Genomic DNA, 25532 nt, shown 5'->3' with positions numbered 1-25532 from the left:
CTAGATAGGGTTCAGCATCTCTTTGTCTCCTTTCTCAGAAATAGAAAAAAGGGAAGGAAGCAAACATTTATGAAGTGCTTATTATGTGCTAGGCACTAGGCTATGGGCTTTACAAATATGAACTGATTTGATCTTCATGACAGCCTTGCAAATAGGCGGTATTATCCCCATTTTACATTGAAGAAACTGAAGCAAAAATAGATGACTAGCCCAAGGTTACATAGCTTATAAGTATTTGAGGAAGGATTTGATCTTACTTCTTCCTGATTCCAGAAATGATGAGTACAGCAAGCAAGTTGGTGGAAATTTTTTTAAAGAAAACAGTAGTAGAATTTATTTGATTTCTGTTTCCAGAGCAAAAGGTAGAATCAAGAAAACAATATTCATGACAGCAAGGTAGAGGCCAGCAATGGCTAAGTGAAGCACAAGTGAGTATGGGGCTAGCTACAGAGTGAATTCTCATCAATTAGGACAGCATGACCTTTAAGGTGGGATTCTTCAAAGCTTGTATCTTCCAGGACCTGATTTTTGGAGACAAAGCAATATCTTGAATTTTTCCTTCCAATGCAGCCTTCAAAGAGCAATCAATATTTTCCAATGCATTACTAACATCTTATTATTCTCCTGCTCAAAAACCTATTTTTTTTCCTATTGGATAAAACAGAAACTCCCAAGTAAAACATCCTGAGATCATAGGGAAAAAATCTAACTTTTCAGTCTTATTTCATTTTATTCTCCTTCCTGTGTTGGATATTCTAGCCAAACTAGATAGCTATCTTTTCTCCAATATCATCCTAAATTCTCCTGAATTGATGTAGGACACTTACCATATCTGGAAAAACTCATTCCACATCTCTATGCATTGAAATTCTTTTCTTCCTTCTAGATCTAGTTCAATTGTTATTTCCTCCATGAAGTTTCCATCTTCAACTCAACAGAAGTGATCTCTGTTTTTCTCTGTTAAATGTTTAATCTCATTTTATATAGACCTTTCTTTTCCTTTACATTCTTACACCATACTTATTTTGTTGGATGAAAGAAGAGATAAAAGCTTTAATAGTATGACTTTCACCACATTTGTTACTTCTAAAAGTTTAAGTGACTTTCATACTTCCTTCTAGAAGATATCTTAACCTCAGAAACCATGTGCCTCAAAAAACCACCAAGCTCAAGCAGATGCTAGATGATCCCTTTGATTATATTAGTTATTTGATGATATTAAACCTGTAGATTTTGAGATGCTAGTTTCTGGAGTCTCAATATTCATGAAGCATGTGTTTTATTGTACTGAATTTTTAATTTATAAAGTAAGTATTGATTTTATGTTTTAGTACAAAGTATATAGGTTTTTTCATCCTTAATAAATGGTTCACACAATACAATAAAGTTAGAAATAAGAAAAATTCATATATAAAGGTAGTCCCTACAAGTATTAGATCTAGATTCAAAGAATTTATGTTCAAATCACATGGAGATTGGACCAGATGACCTCTAAAACCCTTTTCACTGACAAATCTGTGATCCTAAGTTACTATGAAGCAAATTATGCTCCAAATTTTTTGGAACTTGGGATAAACTTTCCCACAGGACAATTTTTATTAAGGATATAACCATCATCATTAATAAGCTTATTTATTTAATCTTTAATGTTCCTGAACCTAAAAAGGATGGTTTGGAGGAAAAAATTATTAGAATAAGGGTTAGAAAGAGGAAGAAGAGAAGAAGGAGAAACAGAAGGAGGAAGAGAAGGAGAAGGAGAAGGAAAAGGAGAAACAGGAGGAGAAGAAAGAGAAGGGGAGGGAGAGGAGAAGGATGAGAAGATAAGTATGAAGAGGGAGAAAAGAAACAGAAAAGAAGATCACTAAAGCATTTTTTTTAATGTACATAAGAGAACAGGAAAAAAATCCAGAAGGAAATACTTACTAGCTATATGACTCTAAGTAAGTCACTTAATACTGTTTGCTTCAGTTTCTCGTCTCTAAAATGAGTCACAGCACTGGATGGCAAACCATTTTAGCATCTTTGCTAAGACAACCTCAAATAGAGTCATAAAGAGTCATATAGGACTAAGCAATAACAATGCAGTAGTCCATGTGAGAGGTGATGGGGGTGGAATAGGGAATATACTCAAGAAATATTGTGAAAATAGAAATGAAAATGTGCCAATTGCTTGGTTATGTGTCGTGAGTAAGAGTGAGGAGTCAAGGAGGAAAATGTGGATACATAGAATAATGACAGTGCCATTCACAGTAAAAAAGAAGTTTGAAAGAGGGATAGGTTTAGGGGGAGAAGAGAGAAAATAATGAGCTCTGTTTTGCATTTCTTGCGTTTGAGATGCTTTCAGGATATCCTGTTTGAAATGTTCAATAGGCAATGAGTGATCAGGGACTGGTGCTAAGGAGAGTTACCAAACTTTATATGCGAGTCATCCAAAAAGATAAGGTTAATTGAACCTATGAGAACTGAGGAGGTCCCCAAGTGAGATCATAGAAAGAGAGAAAGCAAGAGGCACAGGCCAATACTTTGGAATATACCCATACCCATACTTAATGGATGGGATATGAATAATGAATCCTCAAAGATTGGGAAAGAGCAGTTAGAGAAGAAGCAAAAAATAAAACAAACAAACAAACAAAAATCCCAAGAGAAGGAGGAGGTGGTTTCCTTGTCCCTAAAATAAGGAGTTTGTGTAGAGAATATCCAAATGTCAAATATAGCAGAGAAATCAAAGAAAATAAGACTGAAAAGGGAGCATTAGATCTGGTAATTTGATTAGCAGTTTCAAATGAATGATTAATTTGAGAGCCAGACTACAGGGGATTGGGAAGAGAGTGAAAACAGAAGTGGAGGCATTGAGTATATATGACCTATTCAAAGAATTTGATTCAAAAAAGGAGAAATATAGATTGATAGTTAATAGGAGGGGCAGCTAGGTGGCGCAGTGGATAGAGCACCAGCCCTGAAATCAGGAGGACCGGAGTTCAAATATGACCTCAGATACTTAACACTTCTTAGTTGTGTGACCCTGGGCAAGTCACTTAACCCCAATTGCCTCAAGGGAAAAAAAACAATTAATAGGGAAAGGGGGTCTTGATGGGGGAAGGTTGCAGATGGAGAAGAATTTGACTTGTTTTGAAGGCAGCAGAGAAGGAATCATTAAAAAGAAAAATATTGAAGATGAAGAATGTTGTAGGTCAGTGCTGACTAATCCTGTGGTTCAATTCAACTGATATTCACCAATAACCCTGTTGGATTCAATATAAGAATAAAAGTGAAACACCTGAAGGAGATCTAACAGTTGACAAACTTTCAAATTGAGCATAGCAAGGGAAGAATATTCAATAGATGAAATCAGTTCCCTGACTCTGATTTTCTTAAAGTGATCCAACAATCAAAATCAGATTGTAAAGGGACCTTTTAATGTGACTGACAAAGCCCCATCAATAGTCCAAGTCCCTGAACCCATTAAATTTTTTTTTAATTTTAAATTAGAAATATTTTTAATTTTTTTTCTTGATATAATGTTTTAGGCAATATAATTATATTTATTTTTTCACTTAATAGTCCTTTTTTCCAATTACATGTAAAGATAGTTTTTAACATTTACCTCTTAAAGGAAAACATGTTAAGACTTCAGAATATTGCTGTTACGATAGAAAATGCAGATTGATGAGTAAAAACCATTGATTTCTGGTAAATATATATATATATCTTGAAGGCATCTAGTCCAATTCCTTATTATACCAATGAGGAACTGGGACTCAGAGGGCTTAAATGACTTAGTCAAGGTTGCATAGGTAGTAATGAGCAGGTTCAGGATTCAAATCCAGTAACTTTGGGAAGTATCATAAGACTTCTCCAGATCACTAAATAAATAGGGTTGGGGGAAGGGGGATTGGTTATAGTTTCTCTTTCCTCAATTACATATGAAAACAATTTTTAACTTTTGTTGGAGTTGGATTTTTTTTTTTTTTAATTTTGAGTTCCAAATTCTATCCCTCCTTCTCTCCCTCTCCCTGAGATAGGAAGCAATCTGATATTGGTTAAATATGTACAATCACATGAAATATTTTCACATTAATCATTTTGTGTAAGGAAGAAGGGAAAAAAGGAGAGAAAGCAAGGAAGGAAGGAAGGAAGAAAAAGAAAGAAACATTTAAGAAAGAAGGAAAGAAGGATGGATGGAAGGAAGTATTCTTTGGTCTTCATTTAGATGCCATCAATTCTTTCTAAGAAGGTTAGTATTTTTCATTAAGAGAAGAAATAGTTTTCAAAAACTTTTTTTAAATTTTGATCCATATCTACAATTGGTATAAAAAACTGTTTATGAGGACATTTCCCTCACCAATTCAGATCATCAACTATTTTGCTATTTCAATACTAATGCATAGAACATTGGGTCTGGAGAATATGTGAATTCAAATCAGACCTCAGGCACCTAATCAGCTGTGTGACCCTGGATAAGTCATTTAATCTCTATTTACTGCATTTCCCTCAACCATAAATTGGAAATTATAGCAAGCCCTATTTTCCAAGGTTATTTTGAGAATCAAATGAAATAATATTTGTAAAATGCTTAGCAATAGTGACTTGCATATAATAGGGCTTAATAAGTGCTTGTTCCCTTCCCCTTAAACTTGGCCTTTGAAAGTCACTTGTGGGCACTGAGAGGTTAAGTAACTTCCCATCAAAACACCAGTTTATGTCAGGGGTAGGATCTAGATCCAGATCTTTCTCACCCTGAAGCCAACTGTGACTTATTAGCACTTAAAACAATAAAGGTTGATCATTAGAATTCAGCATGGTTTCATTAAAGATAATTTAATTCCAACAAATCTGGTTTCCATTATTATAATGGCATTATTCTATAAGAAGATCAAGGGAATGCCATGGATGTGGTATATCTGACTTCAATTAAGAATTTGATAATATTGCTCATAAGCTTCTAACGTACCAGTTACTTGTTTGATTGTTTTCACTAAAGGAATAGAAGAAAGCTGATATTGCCTTGGAATCAACCTAGAAAAGTGTTATTTATAATTTTCAGTTGTTTCTGATTTTTAGTGACCCCATGTGGCAATTTCTTGGCAATGGAATGGTTTGCTTTTTCCTTCTCCAACTCATTTTAGAGATAAGGAAACTGAGGCAGACGGTTGGGTGACTTTATAGTCTCACAGTTACTAGGTGTCTGAGGTCTGATTTGTAGAAGGAGTGTGATCCACATGTCATTAAAACAGTGTGCCATAGATCTGACCTTGACTTTTATTCTGTTCAATGTTTTATCAGTGACTTAGAGAAAGGAAAAATTATATTTGCTTAAACAAATTTACCAGTGACACAAAACTCAGAGAGAATAACTAGAAGATGGTACAGCTAGATGGCCCAGTAGATAGAGCATAGCCCTGGAGTCAGGAGGACCTGAGTTCAATGCAGCTTTAGATACTATTTACTAGCTGTGTGACCCTGAGCAAGTCACTTACCTCTAATTGCCTCACCAAAAAGAGAGAGAAAGAAAAAGAGGGAAAGAGACAGAGATAGGGAAAATAACTAGCACAGTGGATTACAGAATATGATCCAAAAAGATGTTGATAAGCTGGAATGATGGGGGTAAAGTCAAGAAAATTATATTTAATAGCAATCATGAAAAGCAATAATCCAAAAGTCCAGAGCAGCATGGTGGTGCAGTGGATGGAGAACACTTGACCTAGAGTCAGGGAGATCTAAGTTCAAATTCATCTTCAGACTCTTCCTAGCTGTGTGTCCCTGGACAAGTCATTTTAACCCTATTTGCCTCAGTTTCCTTGTATATTATATGAGCTGGAAAAGCACACAAACCACTCCAGTATCTTTGCCAAGAAAATCTCAAATGAGGTCATAAAGAGTTGAACATGACTGAATACAATTCAACAATATCAAAAACAAAAGTGTAAAATCCTAGGATTAGCTAGGGGTCAGTTAGATAGTCTAGGAGATAGAGCCTGGAGTCAGGAGGACTGAGTTCAAATCTGGTCTCAGACACGGAATACTTACTATAGCTGTGTGACCCTGGGTAGGTCATTTAATTCTAGTTGCCTCAGCCAAAAAAAAAAAAAAAAAAGACATAACTAGAAATTACTTCATTTTTAAAAAGACCTAGAGGTTTCACTGAAAATTTTGGTTCCACATGAATTAACATGATGACGTGATACTCAAAGGATCTGAGATCTCTGGCAACATTAATAAAAGTCTCCTTGAATTGCTTTACCTCAGTTTCCCTGCATTAGTTTCCCTGAATTATAATATCTCAATTTCCCCGAGTTAGTATGCACCCCCCCCTTTTTCTGTTCATTAGGGCTGAGGTAATTAGGGCTGTACAGATCTGGCCACTCTGACATTCCAAAAGATAAGACTCCAGATGTCCTATCTCAGATACCTAATCGACATCTTCTATCTCTATTTCTCTAGACTTTCTGTCTCTAGCTGGACACCTCCTTAACTCCCAATTAGTAAGAATTTATAGTTCTCACCCCTAATCTGTCAGAACTGAATTTATGGTCCTTCTCTGGAAATTCCTGCTCTTTGTCTTCTGCTTTTGTTTCTCTTCTTACTGAAGTTTTTTTTAAAAACCTTGGAGTCTCACATTCAATACTGGATACTTTGTGATGAGAGTCCGATCCAGTCAATCAATTAACCTCTCCAATAAATAAAATATTAAAAATTCTCTAATCTCTATCTTGCCTCAGTTTCTCTGGCATTAAAAGTACAGAGCTCAGAGCAAGAAAAGTGATGGTTCCATTGTATCTAGCCCTGGTCAGATCACACCTGAAATATTTTGGCTAGTTCTGAGTACCACCTTATGAAAGGAACACCCACAAGTTAGAGTGTATCTATAGAAAGGGGATTAATATGGAAAAGTAACTGGAAATCATGTCACAGGAAAACTGGATAGAGGAACCAGAGATGCTTAACCTGGGGAAGAGAAAGCTTGGGAACCCAAGGGGGAACATGATAGTTGTCTTGGGGAGGTTTTCATGCCTCAGGTGTTTATTTTTCTTTGTTTTTTTTTATTTTAAACTTAAATACAAAAGAAAAAAGAGAGAGGATTCAAAATAGAAAACAATGATTTCTATTTCAGGAAAATCTAGATGTTTATAAATTGAATATCATTATTGATCATTATTCAATTGGTACAATCTTGGTCTTTATCAAGGTAATTATATGTAGCTCACAATTTCAATTTTGAAAGAAATATTTTTAATAATTATTAAATATTTGTTAAATTAGATAGTATTTCATGCTTACACAGTACTTTTCTCACAATGTGCTATTCTCTGGTAGAGTCTAAGTTCTCTAAGAACAGGAATTGAATCATTCTTTGCATTTGTATACCTGGCCCCTAACAAAATGTGGTACCTATAAATGCATGTTTACTGAACAAATAAGGTAGGGTAGTGTAAATTTTATCACACCCATTTTTACTATATGTATTTACAAGAAATATCATGATCTAATGAGGAGCTACATAAATAAAAAGTAGACTACAAAAGCATAAGAATCAATCAATATTCATTAGTAATCTTCACAAGAAGCTGCCACATTTAGTTGAATCAACACATGATTCACACACCAATTACTTCTCCTCTCATCTGCCAGTTTAGACCCTCCCTATTCTGGGTCCCTACATCTTCTGAATTTGGGGTGTATTCATTCCTCTCTTGCTGCCCTTCAAACCACCTCCCCCCAAAATATCATAACCTAAGAGATCCTGAAACTCAAATGGCTCTTAGACAGGAAGCATGGACTTGAAATAAAGTAGATCTGGATTCAAATCTTGCCTCTGACTCTTATCAGCTATATGAAAATGAACAACTCCCTTAATATCACTTAAGCCTCAGTTTCCTTATTTGTAAAAATGGGCATGTTAATACCTGTAGTATTAGGGGGCAGCTAGAAGGAGCAATGGATTGAGTGTGATGCATGGAGTCAGGAAAATGCCTCTTCTGAAGTCCAAATCTGGCATCAGATACTTCCTAGATGTGTGATCCTATGAAAGTCACTGAACCTGGTTTGCTTCAGTTCCCTCATCTGTAAAATGAGCTGGAGAAGGAAATGGCAAGCCATTCTAAAATCACAGCCAAGAAAATTCTAAATGGGGTCATGAAGAGTCAGACATGACTCTAAAATGACTGAAACAATAAAAATACTTTTAGTACCTTCCTCCCAAGGATGATGTAAGGATAATGAGATAATATATGGAAAGTATTTTGCAAATCTTAAAGTACTATATAAGTGACATTAGGATTATTATTCTGAAACCACAGAAATTATTAGATGTTACAAAAAAAAAAAAAACAAGGCAGCAATGTAGAAAATTTCATTGGGCATCTGAGGCAAGGGGAGAGAGGAGAGTGAAGGAATTCAGGGAGAGACACAAAGACCAAGACAGAGACAAACAGAGATGGGAAAATTGGACATGTATTATCATTCCACCTCTCATGTGATTTCACTTACCCCTCCTAAACCTGTTTTCTCTTGTATTAATAACAAGTGGATTATCTTTGTTCTGGCTTTAATTTCCTCCATCTGAAATTTTCACCCAATAGTGAACCAGTCCATCTTTACACTAACCTCCACTTTTGAATCCCTTGCCTTCTTGTCCCATCTCTATTCATTTCTTTCTAAATCCCAACACTGGATTTGCACCCATCATTTACCTTTGCAATCAGTTGTTACGGATTTATGTTATCTAGTCTTGCCTGCTGCATTATAATCTTTTGATTTTTCTCTGAATAATCCTTGATTATTTATAAGAAATTTTACATATTGTCAGTTACATAGAACTTCTTTTTTCAACCTATCTACAATTTTCCAATTTTTTCCCCCTCAGCTAAAGTTCTACTTCATATTTTACTGAGGAAAAAAGGGACCATCTTTGGAAAACTCTCTCTCCCCAATCTACACCTCAAATCCCTTCTTCATTCCTCCATTCTATCTTATTCTGCTCTGATCTCAGAGGAGAAGGGGACTTCTTATCCATACCATCCATCTACTTGCGCTCTAGATCTCAGCACCTCTTTTCCTTCCCTCAAGCTTACATTTTACATGGAAGATTTTCCAACACTGGCTGCTGCTAACAAACTTGCTGTCTTCTAACACCAGTGCAAAATCAACAGAGAGAAGTGTACAAGTTTGTGGTCTTGCATATCCCAGTTGAGCTACTAAGTCTCAAATCCCTCTAAAGCCAGTAACATTTCTTGGATATTTCTTCATCTTCTTCCAGTAGAGACAGAAAGATTGTATTCCTTCTGCTCAGTCACTGAAACAGTCAAAGGTGGAGGCAAAACAGATCTTTCTCAATACCACTATTGCTCAGAGCCACAAAGATAATAGTCTGTTGTCAAAGGCAAGAATCCAGCCTCCACTGTCTGCTGTCCTTGGCACTATTACACCAATAGAAATGTATTTCTTGAATTAGACATCATGCTAGATTCTCCAAATATAAGCACAAATATCCCTTAAGGAGCTTACATTTTAAATTAGGAGACAAGAAGCACATATAAAAACATGATGACATAAATATAAAGCAAATAAATAGAAAGGGGCAGCTAGGTGGTGTCATAATGGTACACAGAGAGATAAACAACATCAGGAATATTGATCTTCCTGAGTTCAAATCCAGCCTCAGACACTTACCAGCTGTGTGACCAAGTCACTTAACTCTGCCTCAGTTTCCTCATCTGTGAAAGGAGCTGGAGAAGGAAATGGTGAAATTATCACTGCCAAGAAAACCCCAATGGGATCATTCAAAGTTGGACACAACTGAAATTACTAAGTAACTAAGTACCCTGTGGCTATCCAAACAACTTTGGGCACAGGACTAGGGATGAGGTGTGTTTGGTTTTTCTTTTACTTGTGGTTTTCTGTGTGGTATAAGCTTAGCATTTCCCCATTAACTGGGCGCCAGCATTTTAACATGAACAAATCAATGATACTAAATTTTCCCAATATAGTCTAGGCAGCATATTCAACATGACAATTGTCTGAGGCTCTGCCTTATCATCCTGAGGTCATGTCTTGAGAATTACAGACATATACAGAGTTTTACCTTGAAACCCCGTTTTCCTGAAGATAACCCATCTTGAGCTGGGGGCTAAAGCACCAAGAACCAAGAAGGGAACACATTAAAGATAAAATAAGCTATGTGTGTGGGGAAAGAATTGCAAAAAGGAAGACAACCAAGCAAAGACCTGCAGAAATGTTCTCAATGTAATCAGTATATGGAAAACTCCCCACAGATTCTGTACTACTATGGAAGTGGATGTTCTTTTTTTTATCAATATAATTGTTCTAGGCATTCTGTTATTAGTCATACCTTGCCGGCTGCCAGCTATTCCTCCAGGGATAGCTATGAAATAGTAGTCTTCAAATCCCATCCTCCACAGCTGACTCAAGTCATCATCTGATGATGTGGACTGTCAGCAACAGTGTCACTCCTGTCACTCCAAGGATGCTCACTTCTTGAAACAGAAGCTCAGAGTCGGAAGTGAATGAAGAAATCATCTAGTGTCTACTCCAACACTGGGGATCTAGGTGGCATAATGTTGGAAGTCAGGAAGATCTAAATTCAAATTCTACCCTAGACATTTAACAGCTATATTGTTCTGGACAGGTCATTTAGACCCTTTAATATGTTTTCTGATCTGTAATAATCATCTATTATAACATAATTAATAAAAACTGCATCTTACAGAATAGTGAGGATCAAATGAAATAGAATATATCAAGCACTTTGCAAAACTTAAAGTGCTATACAAATAATAGCTGTTATTATTATTATCAATAGGAATCTTTTTTTTGCTGAGGCAACTGGGGTTAAGTGACTTTCCCAGGGTCACACAGCTAGGAAGTGTTAAATGGTTGAGATCACATTTGAATTCAGGTCCCTTCTGACTTCAGGGCTGGTACTCTATCCACTGTGCTACCTAGCTGCCCTTTTCTGGCCTCTATTTGATAACTTTTAGTGACAGTCAATAATGCACCACCCCCTGAGGCAGCCTACTCTAAATAATAGGAAGTTTTTCGTTATATCAAAGCAAAATCTGCCTCTGTAATTCTCATCTGTTGTTCCTAGTCTATGATATCTTTGGTCCTCTTCAAAAAACAATTACAGGGTGGATGATTACAATTTTACCAGCTAGGGTCAAACAGCATATGAATAATCTTTTTTCTATATGGTAGTCCTTCAACTACATAAAATCATTTATCACATCCCCCTAAAGTCTTCTTTTCTCTAAGTGAAATGTTTGTAGTTCCTTTACTCAATCTTTATATAACATACTTCCTCCTGTGGATATGATCTAGATTATTAATATTCTTTCTAAAAGGGGAGAGTGAAACTATGACTCCCTTCTTTCTGGATTTTATATCTCTTTTAATGTGCACATTAATTCTTTTTTTAAAATAATTTTTATTATATATATTTTTATAATATTATCCCTTGTATTCATTTTTCCAAATTATCCCCCCTCCCTCTACTCCCTCTCCCCAATGACAGGCAATCCCATACATTTTACATGTGTTACAATATAACCTAGATACAATACAATATAACCTAGATACAATACAGCACATTAATTCTTTAGAAAGTCTTATCACACTGCTGAATCCTATTGAAAGTCACACCCCACATCTCTTGAAAGCCACACCTCTAATAATAATGTTATTAAATATAGAACAGGAGAAGAGAAAGTGACAACTGTTATCTCTTCCATTTCTAATATATCCTTAACAGGAAGAACAACTGGTCAAGTTGACAAATTTGTCTTAGAGGCTTAATCATTCTATTATTTAGCACTGAGTTGTATTTTTATCTATATAGGAAACTCTTGGTTAAAAAAGAATCTTTCTACCAATGAAACTATTTTGCATTAAAAAAAGCATTTAAAAATTAACAGTTATTTATTAGTCAACTTGTAACACTGAAATTATAGTAAGAAACTGCAGTGTATTTTGTTAAACAGTTAGCATTTCTTTTACTTTTTATAATTTAAAAAATTTGAACTTGACAAATGTGAACATTTCATTAATAATCTATTCTTTCTATTTTGGGGGGAAATTATTAATATCATCTCATTATTTCCCCTCACAATTATTCTCCATTTAAAAAATCACAAAAGTCCTTCTTTTTAACAAATAAATATAGTTAAACAAAATAAGTCATACATTACCAATGTTTAAAAATGTTAAGTCTCACCCTGCACTCCAGTATATTCCCTTTTTGCCAAGAGCTGGGAAACAGGTTTTTTTCATATATGCTTCTGGAGTCCTGGTTAAATTTATCACAACTCTAAAGCTTTTCCAAGCTTTTATCATAGTGTGATCATCATATAAGGCATTCTCCTAGGTATGCTTACTTCATCCTGCATCAATTCATACAAATCTTCCCAGACTTCTCTGAATTCATACCCTCTAGTTTTTAAATTGTGAAACTTGGGACTCAACTATTTGCAAAATATTTTTCTCTTGGAGTAGAATGATTACTCAATACTCTATAACTCTGGTAAGGATAGAGTTGCCAAGAACTTGGGCAAGAAGAGACCCTACTTTTTCTGGCTTTCAGCTTTGAGAGAAAACATATGCAGATTCAGACTTTCTTCAAGGACACATCCTTAGAAAGAGAAAGATTATAAGAAGAAGCAAAAGAACAAGAATCCTCTCCCAAGCTCTTGCCAATTTTGCCTCTCTCATCACAGGTGGACATGCAGTCATCATTCTCTACCATTGAGGAGTTTCATATTAATGAACTTGAATCCTAGTATAAATGAACTTATAAACACAACAATAATATATTAAAATGAATAGAATTTCAGAGCTCAAAAGAGACTTAGAGATAAAAATACAGTTGCCTGGGAGTAAAAGGACTCTTGGAGTTGCATAGAACTCTAACTAGTTAAATGACTTGCCTAGGGTCATACAGCCAATAAGCACCAGAGGCAAATGAACCCAGATCTTTTCAGCACAGAAATCTACTATATCTATTCAAACTACTATGCTACAGTGCTTCTCTTTAGGAAATGGTAAATCAAAGCTATAACCCCAAACCAAGGACTTGTGTGACCAATTACAGAAACTGGATGGCAGTGGGTACTTAGCAACAATGTTTGGCACATAGTGGGTGACTAATAAGTGCTTTTCTTACTTGACTCTCCCACCAACCAGTACTAAAGAAGAAAAAAAAAAAGACCTGAGCCATAAAAAGCCAAGTAAAGTCAGGAAGGTCTCTCTACCTTGATGTCCTCTTGGACACAATTTTATTTGCATAAAAATAGGGGTACATTTGGAGAAGCAATCCCAACTGAAATCTATACACTTCCCTCAGGATAGTCTCCCTGTTTTGCCACCACAGATGAGGAAATAATAATAAGACAAATCAGGGATTACCAAGAACACACTGGGTAAGGTTGCCACAGGTTCAACACCTCTGGTTCCAGGAACAACTTAAGAAAAATAAATTAAGAACAAAAGCTCAACCACCATTTTCACTATTATCTACAACTCTTGTTTCCTCTATGAAAATAAGCAGCAAGTAAATAGCAAAGATATATTAAGTGAGTTTAACCTGGTACATTGGAAAAAGCTAGTTTTAGAATTGGAGGAACCAAGTTTGAAGCCTAAACTCTGCCCCTTACTACCAGTGTGGTCTGAGCCTCCACTCTTCCTCTGTCAAAGGAGGCAGTTGTATTAAGCTCTTAAACTTTTTCCAATCACAACCTCTTTTTGCCCAAGAAATTTTTATGTGACCCTAGCTATGTAAAATAGCATATAAATCAAACATTTAAAATGATCATAAGAAATTTATTTTAAAATAATTTTTGATATATACACAATTTTACTATTTATTAAAAAGGAAAGCAAATTTGTACACTAATGATAGGGATGTACTTATTTATTTTTACATAAAGAATTAAATCTTGGTGGAATATTTGATACCTTTTACTTTTTTTTCTCTTGTTTAATTTTTATTTTCCCCAGGTACATGAAAAATATTTTTTGTTATATATGTACATTTGTTTTTTAGATAGTTCCATATGAATCATGTTGGGAGGGGAAAATCAGATGGAAAGGAAAAAACCATGAGAAAAAAAAAGAAGGAAAAAAAGTGAATATAGCATGTGTTGAATTACAATCAGTATCCATAGTTTTCTCTCTAGAGGGGGACGCCATTTTCCATCCAAAGTTTATTGGAATTGCCTTGGATCACTGAGAAGAACCAAATCTATTATGGCTGATCATCGTACAATATTGCTGTTGCTATGATGCCTTTGATTGTTGCCAATTTTTTACGACTCCACATTCAGTTATACAACCCCATATGGGCCCCAACCCACAGTTTAAAAAGCTTAAAACTAAATGACCTCAAAGGCTTCTTTTGCAGCTTTGAATCTGTTATTCTATGATTCTGCCAGGTGCTAGGCATTAGGAGGGGGTTCAAAGGCAAAATGAAAAGCAGTCCTCATCAGTTGTGTCTGATTCCCTGTGACCTCCTTCGGGATTTTCCTGGCTAAGATACTGGAATGGTTTGCTATTTTCTTCTCTGGTTCATTTTACAGATGAGGAAACCAAGGCAAACCAATATGTCTTAACCACGGATTATATAAAAGGGAATACTCTTATAGATAAGAGGCCTAGTTGAAAAAGTCTAAGGTTTTGAAGAGCAGCAAATATAAACTGACGAATTTCATTTGAGTCTAGAAGCAATAAGAAACCCTGCAGTTTTGGGTGGGGAGAAGTGAGAAATTTAGATGTTCACTTTAGAAAAATCACCTTGATCTGTATATTGTGTTTTTATAAAATGGAAGTGATAATATCTATCCTATCCTCTTTGTTGTGTTGATGCAAAGAAGGTACTTTATAAGCCATCAATTACTACAATATTTTTTACTTTCATTGTTATCTAAGCTTAAGAAACCTTTAAGACTGCTACCTTTGTTATTTTTCCTCCTTGATGGGTTTGTTGGGCTGCAGTGGGTGTTGTTAAATGACTTGCCCAGCGTCAAACAGCTAGTGAGTGTCTCTGGAGGGATTTGAACTCAGGGAGATGATTTCAGGCTTAGTGTTCTATCCACGTACCATCTCACTACTCCTAAGTGATATATTTACACTTAAGTTAATGTAAGGTGATCTGAGGAGGGAGGATTCGTAAACTGAAAAATCCCACCTCCCTCCCTAAATAAGCATTTATCCCACATCCACTGTTCAGCTTCTTCTTATGTATTGTCTCCCCCATTAGATTGTAGGCTTCTTGAGAACAGAGACTATTCTTGGCCTTTCTTTGAATAGCTAAGTACAATGTCTGGTATATAGTAGGCATTTAATAAATATTTATTGATTGAAGATGAGGAAGCAATACATTCTGTGTATGCAGGACTCGAGGTTCAGATCAGGAGCTCGGGAACCAACACACCTGACCTCTTAGCTCTGCCAACTTTGGCCAGTCAATTTACCTCTCAGTTTCTTCATTTGTAAAAGAATAACAATAATAGTTGATATCTTACCTAATGCTTTATGATTTGCAGAAGTAATCTCATTTGGACAAGTGAGATAGGTTCCATTATTGAGCCTCAGTTTTTATAAATGATTAAACTGAGACTGAGACAAGTTAATTGATTTGCCTGGGGTGATATAATTAAGGGTCTGAGAGTTTGAAATCGCTTTTCCTGACCCCAAGTCTAGCTTACCTACGCAGACAAAAAGGAGGGCTTTGGACTACATCCCAGCTTCTTAAACTTAAATGCTTCTTTAAATGGACCGTGATCCCATATGGGGACTTGTAATTGAATGTAGAGGTTGTGAAATTGTGATTTCTTATCAGTAAATGTTTGATTTGTATGCCTAATTTATATACCCATATATCAGGGTCCTGTAAAAATTTATTAGAAAGTAGTAGTGAATGAAAAAAGTTTAAGAAGCCCTGGATGTGACCTCTAAGAACTCATTCTACCATCCCATGAAGCAATATGTGACCTCTACTTTGAGCTAATGTCAAAAATAGAGTTTGTAAACACCTGCCCACCCCACCCCACTGACTACATACACCTTTAGGATAGCTCCACACCAAAATCAACAAGTCAATACAAAGAAAACAGTAACAGTTATGTAGAATTTTACTGTTTCTCAAACAACTTCATACTAACCTCTCCTTATTTCTCATTGCAACATACTACATAGATAGAGAAAAGGAAAAGGGGAACAAGCATTTGAGAACTTACTATGAACTAGGCAGGGTGCTAAGTGCTTTACAAATATCTCATTGATATATTAGTGAGATAGAATTAGTCCAAGTTTATAAATGAGGAAGCAAAGATTGTCAATGGCAGAACTGAGAGAAACTGAATCCCAAGTTTTCTGATTCCAGGTACAGTTTTTTTTACTTCTAATCATGTCTGTGAACAACACCCACTGCAGCCCAACAAACCCAACAAGAAGGAAGAATAACAAAGGTAGCAGTCTTAAAGGTTTCTTAAGCTTAGATAACAATGAAAGTAAAAAATATTGTAGCAATTGATGGCTTACAAAGTACCTTATTTGCATCAAGACAACAAAGAGGATGGGATAGATATTATCACTTTCATTTTATAAAAACACAATATACAGATCAAGGTGATTTTTCTAAAGTGAACATCTAAATTTCTCACTTCTCCCCACCCAAAACTGCAGGGTTTCTTATTGCTTCTAAACTCAAATGAAATTTGTCGGTTTATATTTGCTGCTGTTCAAAACCTTAGACTTTTTCAACCAGGCCTCTTATAGAGTATTCCCTTTTATATAATCCATGGTTAAAACATATTGGTCTTGTTGCTGGACCTCACATTATGATTCTCCAATTCCTTCTCCTTGGCATTGTAGGGATTATTTCCCGTGCCTGCATTTTTTGACGTGTAAGATTCAAATAAAATGATACCTTTTGTAGTGTATGCGAGGAAATCCATGGACTCCTCAAAATAACAGTTATTAATTTCTTCCATACTAAGTAGAAACCACTTTAACCTCACAAATCTGCTCATTATTATAGGGGAAACAACTGAAGGGGCAAATACTTCCAGCGAAGCATCTACTTCCACCAGCATAAGCAACATTCCTGGATCTACAACACAAATTCCTACTACTATTCTCAATACAGGAGGAACAGAGACTACAAAGTCTGTGCCATCCACTACTCAAGACCAACCAACATCCAAGACCACTACAATTCAGGGAACAACACCAAAACCAACAGCCTCCACTCAGGGCCCCTCCACTCTGACAACAGCTAAGTCCACAACCACTAGTCAACAGCCTGGAAGTTCCCAGACTACAGCACCTCAGGGCACAAGCCCAACCCCAACAGCCTCCACTGAGGGCTCTTCTACTCTGACAACAGCTGAATCCACAACCCCTAGTCAACAGCCTGGAAGTTCCCAGACTACAGCACCTCAGGGCACAAGCCCAACCCCAACAGCCTCCACTGAGGGCTCTTCTACTCTGACAACAGCTGAATCCACAACCCCTAGTCAACAGCCTGGAAGTTCCCAGACTACAGCAACTCAGGGGACAAGCCCAACCCCAACAGCCTCCACTGAGGGCTCTTCTACTCTGACAACAGCTGAATCCACAACCCCTAGTCAACAGCCTGGAAGTTCCCAGAACACAGCACCTCAGGGCACAAGCCCAACCCCAACAGCCTCCACTCAGGGCTCTTCTACTCTGACAACAGCTGAATCCACAACCCCTAGTCAACAGCCTGGAAGTTCCCAGACTACAGCACCTCAGGGCACAAGCCCAACCCCAACAGCCTCCACTCAGGGCTCTTCTACTCTGACAACAGCTGAATCCACAACCCCTAGTCAACAGCCTGGAAGTTCCCAGACTACAGCACCTCAGGGCACAAGCCCAACCCCAACAGCCTCCACTCAGGGCTCTTCTACTCTGACAACAGCTGAATCCACAACCCCTAGTCAACAGCCTGGAAGTTCCCAGACCACAGCAACTCAGGGGACAAGCCCAACCCCAACAGCCTCCACTGAGGGCTCTTCTACTCTGACAACAGCTGAATCCACAACCCCTAGTCAACAGCCTGGAAGTTCCCAGACCACAGCACCTCAGGGCACAAGCCCAACCCCAACAGCCTCCACTCAGGGCTCTTCTACTCTGACAACAGCTGAATCCACAACCCCTAGTCAACAGCCTGGAAGTTCCCAGACTACAGCACCTCAGGGCACAAGCCCAACCCCAACAGCCTCCACTCAGGGCTCTTCTACTCTGACAACAGCTGAATCCACAACCCCTAGTCAACAGCCTGGAAGTTCCCAGACTACAGCACCTCAGGGCACAAGCCCAACCCCAACAGCCTCCACTCAGGGCTCTTCTACTCTGACAACAGCTGAATCCACAACCCCTAGTCAACAGCCTGGAAGTTCCCAGACTACAGCACCTCAGGGCACAAGCCCAACCCCAACAGCCTCCACTCAGGGCTCTTCTACTCTGACAACAGCTGAATCCACAACCCCTAGTCAACAGCCTGGAAGTTCCCAGACCACAGCACCTCAGGGCACAAGCCCAACCCCAACAGCCTCCACTCAGGGCTCCTCCACTCTGACAACAGCTAAGTCCACAACCACTAGTCAACAGCCTGGAAGTTCCCAGACTACAGCACCTCAGGGCACAAGCCCAACCCCAACAGCCTCCACTCAGGGCTCCTCCACTCTGACAACAGCTAAGTCCACAACCACTAGTCAACAGCCTGGAAGTTCCCAGACCACAGCACCTCAGGGCACAAGCCCAACCCCAACAGCCTCCACTCAGGGCTCCTCCACTCTGACAACAGCTAAGTCCACAACCACTAGTCAACAGCCTGGAAGTTCCCAGACTACAGCGCCTCAGGGCACAAGCCCAAGCCCAACAGCATCCACTCAGGGCTCTTCTACTCTGACAACAGCTGAATCCACAACCCCTAGTCAACAGCCTGGAAGTTCCCAGACTACAGCACCTCAGGGCACAAGCCCAACCCCAACAGCCTCCACTCAGGGCTCTTCTACTCTGACAACAGCTGAATCCACAACCCCTAGTCAACAGCCTGGAAGTTCCCAGACCACAGCACCTCAGGGCACAAGCCCAACCCCAACAGCCTCCACTCAGGGCTCCTCCACTCTGACAACAGCTAAGTCCACAACCACTAGTCAACAGCCTGGAAGTTCCCAGACTACAGCACCTCAGGGGACAAGCCCAACCCCAACAGCATCCACTCAGGGCTCTTCTACTCTGACAACAGCTGAATCCACAACCCGTAGTCAACAGCCTGGAAGTTCCAAGACTACGGCACCTCAGGGCACAAGCCCAACCCCAACAGCCTCCACTCAGGGGTCTTCTACTCTGACAACAGCTGAATCCACAACCCCTAGTCAACAGCCTGGAAGTTCCCAGACTACAGCACCTCAGGGCACAAGACCAACCCCAACAGCCTCCACTCAGGGCTCTTCCACTCTCACAACATCGGAATCCACAACCACTAGTCAACAGCCTGGAAGTACCCAAACCACTACAAATAAGGGCACAAGTCAAACCCCAACAGCCTCTACTCAGGGCTCCTCCACTCTCACAACAGCTGAATCCACAACCCTTAGTCAACAGCCTGGAAGTTCCCAGACTATAGCAACTCAGGGGACAAGCCCAACCCCAACAGCCTCCACTCAGGGCTCTTCCACTCTCACAACATCCGAATCCACAACCACAAGTCAACAGCCTGGAAGTTCCCAGACTACAGCACCTCAGGGCACAAGCCCAACCCCAACAGCCTCCACTCAGGGCTCTTCCACTCTCACAACATCGGAATCCACAACCACTAGTCAACAGCCTGGAAGTACCCAGACCACTACAAATAAGGGCACAAGCCAAACCCCAACAGCCTCCACTCAGGGCTCCTCCACTCTGACAACAGCTGAATCCACAACCACTAAGCAACAGCCTGTAACTTCCCAGACCACAGCAACTCAGGAGAAAAGCCCAACCCCAACAGCCTCCACTCAGGGCTCCACCACTCTGACAACACCTGAATCCACAACCAATAGCCAACAGCCTGGAAGTACCCAGACCACAGGAACTCAGGGGACAAGCCCAACCCCAACAGCCTCCACTCAGGGCTCTTCTACTCTGACAACAGCTGAATCCACAACCACTAGCCAACAGTCTGGAAGTTCCCAGACCACTACAAATAAGGGCACAACCCCAACACCAACAGCCTCTACGCAGGGCTCCTCCACTCTGAAAACAGCTGAATCCACAACCCCTAGTCAACAGCCTGGAAGTACCCAGACTATAGCAACTCAGGGCACAAGCCCAACCCCAACAGCCTCCACTCAGGGCTCCTCCACTCTGACAACAGCTGAATCCACAACCCCTAGTCAACAGCCTGGAAGTTCCCAGACCACTACAACTCAGGGCACAAGCCCAACCCCAACAGCCTCCACTCAGGGCTCCTCCACTCTGACAACAGCTAAGTCCACAACCACTAGTCAACAGCCTGGAAGTACCCAGACCACTACAAATAAGGGCACAAGCCCAACCCCAACAGCCTCCACTCAGGGCTCCTCCACTCTGACAACAGCTGAACCCACAACCACTAGTCAACAGCCTGGAAGTACCCAGACCACTACAACTCAGGGCACAAGCCCAACCCCAACAGCCTCCACTCAGGGCTCCTCCACTCTGACAACAGCTGAACCCACAACCACTAGTCAACAGCCTGGAAGTACCCAGACCACTACAACTCAGGAGACAAGCCCAACCCCAACAGCCTCCACTCAGGGCTCCTCCACTCTGACTAAACCTGAATTCACAACCAATAGCCAACAGCCTGGAAGTACCCAGACCACTACAACTCATGGCACAAGCCCAACCCCAACAGCCTCCGCTCAGGGCTCCTCCACTCTGACAACAGCTGAACCCACAACCACTAGTCAACAGCCTGGAAGTACCCAGACCACTACAACTCAGGAGACAAGCCCAACCCCAACAGCCTCCACTCAGGGCTCCTCCACTCTGACTAAACCTGAATTCACAACCAATAGCCAACAGCCTGGAAATTCCCAGACCACTACAACTCATGGCACAAGCCCAACCCCAACAGCCTCCGCTCAGGGCTCCTCCACTCTGACAACAGCTAAGTCCACAACCAATAGCCAACAGCCTGGAAGTACCCAGACCACAGGAACTCAGGGCACAAGCCCAACCCCAACAGCCTCCACTCAGGGCTCTTCCACTCTCACAACATCGGAATCCACAACCACTAGTCAACAGCCTGGAAGTACCCAGACCACTACAAATAAGGGCACAAGCCCAACCCCAACAGCCTCCACTCAGGGCTCCTCCACTCTGACAACAGCTGAATCCACAACCACTAGTGAACAGCCTGGAAGTACCCAGACCACAGGAACTCAGGGCACAAGCCCAACCCCAACAGCCTCCACTCAGGGCTCTTCCACTCTCACAACATCGGAATCCACAACCACTAGTCAACAGCCTGGAAGTACCCAGACCACTACAAATAAGGGCACAATCCAAACCCCAACAGCATCCACTCAGGGCTCCTCCACTCTGACAACGGAATCCACAACCAATAGCCAACAGCCTGGAAGTACCCAGACCACAGGAACTCAGGGGACAAGCCCAACCCCAACAGCCTCCACTCAGGGCTCTTCCACTCTCACAACAGCTGAATCCACAACCACTAGTCAACAGCCTGGAAGTACCCAGACCACTACAAATAAGGGCACAAGCCCCACACCAACAGCCTCCACTCTGACAACAGCTGAACCCACAACCCCTAGTCAACAGCCTGGAAGCTCCCAGAACACAGCAACTCAGAGGACAAGCCCAACCCCAACAGCCTCCACTCAGGACTCTTCCACTTTCACAACATCTGAATCCACAACCACTAGCCAAAAGCCTGGAAGTTCCCAGAGCACAGCAACTCAGGGCACAAGCCCAACCCCAACAGCCTCCACTCAGGGCTCTTCTACTCTGACAACAGCTGAATCCACAACCACTAGTCAACAGCCTGGAAGTTCCCAGAGCACAGCAACTCAGGGCACAAGCCCAACCCCAACAGCCTCTACTCAGGGCTCCTCCATTCTGACAACAGCTGAATCCACAACCAATAGCCAACAGCCTGGAAGTACCCAGGCCACAGCAACTCAGGGGACAAGCCCAACCCCAACAGCCTCCACTCAGGGCTCCTCCACTCTGACAACACCTGAATCCACAACCACTAGCCAACAGCCTGGAAGTACCCAGACCACAGGAACTCAGGGGACAAGCCCAACCCCAACAGCCTCCACTCAGGGCTCTTCTACTCTGACAACAGCTGAATCCACAACCACTAGTCAACAGGCTGGAAGTACCCAGACCACTACAAATAAGGGCACAAGCCCCACACCAACAGCCTCCACTCTGACAACAGCTGAACCCACAACCACTAGTCAACAGCCTGGAAGTACCCAGACCACTACAACTCAGGGCACAAGCCCAACCCCAACAGCCTCCACTCAGGGCTCCTCCACTCTGACAACACCTGAATCCACAACCCCTAGTCAACAGCCTGAAAATTCCCAGACCACAGCAACTCAGGAGACAAGCCCAACCCCAACAGCCTCCACTCAGGGCTCCTCCACTCTGACTAAACCTGAATTCACAACCAATAGCCAACAGCCTGGAAGTACCCAGACCACAGGAACTCAGGGGACAAGCCCAACCCCAACAGCCTCCACTCAGGGCTCTTCTACTTTCACAACATCTGAATCCACAATCACTAGTGAACAGCCTGGAAGTATCCAGACCACTACAACTCATGGCACAAGCCCAACCCCAACAGCCTCCACTCAGGGCTCCTCCACTCTGACAACAGCTAAGTCCACAACCAATAGCCAACAGCCTGGAAGTACCCAGACCACAGGAACTCAGGGCACAAGCCCAACCCCAACAGCCTCCACTCAGGGCTCTTCCACTCTCACAACATCGGAATCCACAACCACTAGTCAACAGCCTGGAAGTACCCAGACCACTACAAATAAGGGCACAAGCGAAACCCCAACAGCCTCCACTCAGGGCTCCTCCACCTTGACAACAGCTGAACCCACAACCACTAGTCAACAGCCTGGAAGTACCCAGACCACTACAAATAAGGGCACAAGCCCAACCCCAACAGCCTCCACTCAGGGCTCCTCCACTCTGACAACATCAGAATCCACAACCACTAGTCAACAGCCTGGAAGTTCCCAGAGCACAGCAACTCAGGGCACAAGCCCAACCCCAACAGCCTCCACTCAGGGCTCTTCTACTCTGACAACAGCTGAATCCACAACCACTAGTCAACAGCCTGGAAGTACCCAGACCACTACAACTCAGGGCACAAGCCCAACCCCAACAGCCTCCACTCAGGGCTCTTCTACTCTGACAACAGCTGAATCCACAACCCCTAGTCAACAGCCTGGAAGTACCCAGACCACTACAACTCAGGGGACAAGCCCAACCCCAACAGCCTCCACTCAGGGCTCCTCCACTCTGACAACTGAATCCACAACCACTAACCAACAGCCTGGAAATTCCCAGACCACTACAAATAAGGGCACAAGCCCAACCCCAACAGCCTCCACTCAGGGCTCCTCCACTCTAACAACAGCTGAATCCACAACCCCTCGTCAACAGCCTGAAAGTACCCAGACCACTATAAATAAGGGCACAAGCCCAACACCAACAGCCTCCACTCAGGGCTCCTCCACTCTGACAACAACTGAATCCACAACCACTAACCAACAGCCTGGAAGTTCCCAGACTACAGCAACTCAGAGGACAAGCCCAACCCCAACAGCCTCCACTCAGGGCTCTTCCACTCTAAAAACAGCTGAACCCACAACCAGTAGCCAACAACCTGGAAGTTCCCAGACCACAGGAGCTCAGGGCACAAGCCCAACCCCAACAGCCTCCACTCAGGGCTCCTCCACTCTGACAACAGCTGAATCCACAACCCCTAGTCAGCAGCCTGGAAGTTCCCAGACCACTACAAATAAGGGCACAACCCCAACACCAACAGCCTCTACTCAGGGCTCCTCCACTCTGAAAACAGCTGAATCCACAACCCCTAGTCAACAGCCTGGAAGCTCCCAGACCACAGCAACTCAGAGGACAAGCCCAACCCCAACAGCCTCCACTCAGGGCTCTTCCACTCTGAAAACAGCTGAACCCACAACCACTAGTCAACAGCCTGGAAGTACCCAGAGCACTACAAATAAGGGCACAAGCCCAACCCCAACAGCCTCCACTCAGGGCTCCTCCACTCTGACAACAGCTGAATCCACAACCACTAAGCAACAGCCTGTAACTTCCCTGACCACAGCAGCTCAGGGCACAAGGCAAACACCAACAGCCTCCACTCAGGGCTCCTCCACTCTGACAACAGCTGAATCCACAACCACTAGCCAACAGCCTGGAGATTCCCAGATCACTACCACTCAGGGCACAAGCCCAACACCAACAACCTCCACTCAGGGCTCCTCTACTCTGACAACAGCTGAATCTACAACCATTGGTCAGCAACTAGGAACTTCCCAAACTACCTTTACCTCGTCTTCTGTGGCCACTGTCATTACAAAACAGACTCTTCCAACCACAAATCATGTCACTTCTCTGCCTGGTGTGAGCGCCTCCACACCCCGCACAACCATCCAGATGACTTCTGAGAATGCTTCAGCCTCCCCAGTTCCAGGTCAATGAGAGCTCCTTTGTCTTATTTTATTTTTATTTTTTGGCACGGTCTCCTTTAAGATACTGAAATCTGAGTAAGCCCCTGATTTTGAGGCAATTATGTAACACAGGGGACAGACTTAGACTTGATATCATGGAGAACAGAGTTTAAATTCTTCAGATTCTTATTAAGAATGATGATAAGATTTAATCTTTTAGCCTCTGTTTCCTCATCTTTATAACTCATTCACCTTCCAGGTACTTTCTAACTTTAAATCTATGACTTTATGAGAGAGAGAGAGAGAGAGAGAGAGAGAGAGAGAGAGAGAGAGAGAGAGAGAGAGAGAGAGAGAGAGAGAGAGAGAGAATTTATAGAAAATGAGACATAGACACATAGAAAGAGAGAGACATAGAGATGGAGACCCAAATAGGCACAGAGAGAGAATGAGAGAACTCACTATAATGAGGTGGGCTAAGGACAGGGAGTCAGATATGTAAAGCTAAAACAAGTGAAGGAAGTTTTTGGAATATTTAAGACAATGCTCTTCCATCTGCAAGGGATGTTTTGTGGGCTTAAGTGCTTAAGGGGATGTACCATATGACTTTCAGAAATCACTTTTAATAAGCTGACAAAAGAAATGAACAAGTGAATGAATAATTGAGTGAAAAAAGCATTTAAATGCTTACTATTTGCAAACTCTAGTGCTAAGTACCAGGAATATCCACAGAAAAGCAAAGTTTTCCTTGCTTTCAAGGATTTTCCATTTTAATGGGAGATATAA

At 41.3% G+C, this 25532-nt stretch overlaps 1 protein-coding gene across 2 annotated transcripts in view; it reads left to right on the top strand.

Moving 5' to 3' along the window:
* Positions 1-25532, top strand: part of MUC4 (mucin 4, cell surface associated) — a 70660-nt gene that overhangs the window by 3400 nt on the left and 41728 nt on the right. For both annotated transcript variants that reach the window (XR_012488096.1, XM_074301508.1), the window contains exon 2: positions 17051-24772. Coding sequence is in view for 1 of the 2 variants with exons in the window: in XM_074301508.1 (XP_074157609.1) it covers positions 17051-24772 (7722 nt within the window). In the remaining variant the exon portion in view is untranslated. The remainder of the gene's footprint in view (positions 1-17050; positions 24773-25532) is intronic.

Source organism: Sminthopsis crassicaudata, chromosome 3 (genome assembly GCF_048593235.1).
Source record: "Sminthopsis crassicaudata isolate SCR6 chromosome 3, ASM4859323v1, whole genome shotgun sequence".
NCBI classification, from domain to species: domain Eukaryota; kingdom Metazoa; phylum Chordata; class Mammalia; order Dasyuromorphia; family Dasyuridae; genus Sminthopsis; species Sminthopsis crassicaudata.
The sequence above is the reverse complement of the archived record's forward strand: the minus strand, read 5'-3'. Positions and strand labels throughout refer to the sequence as shown.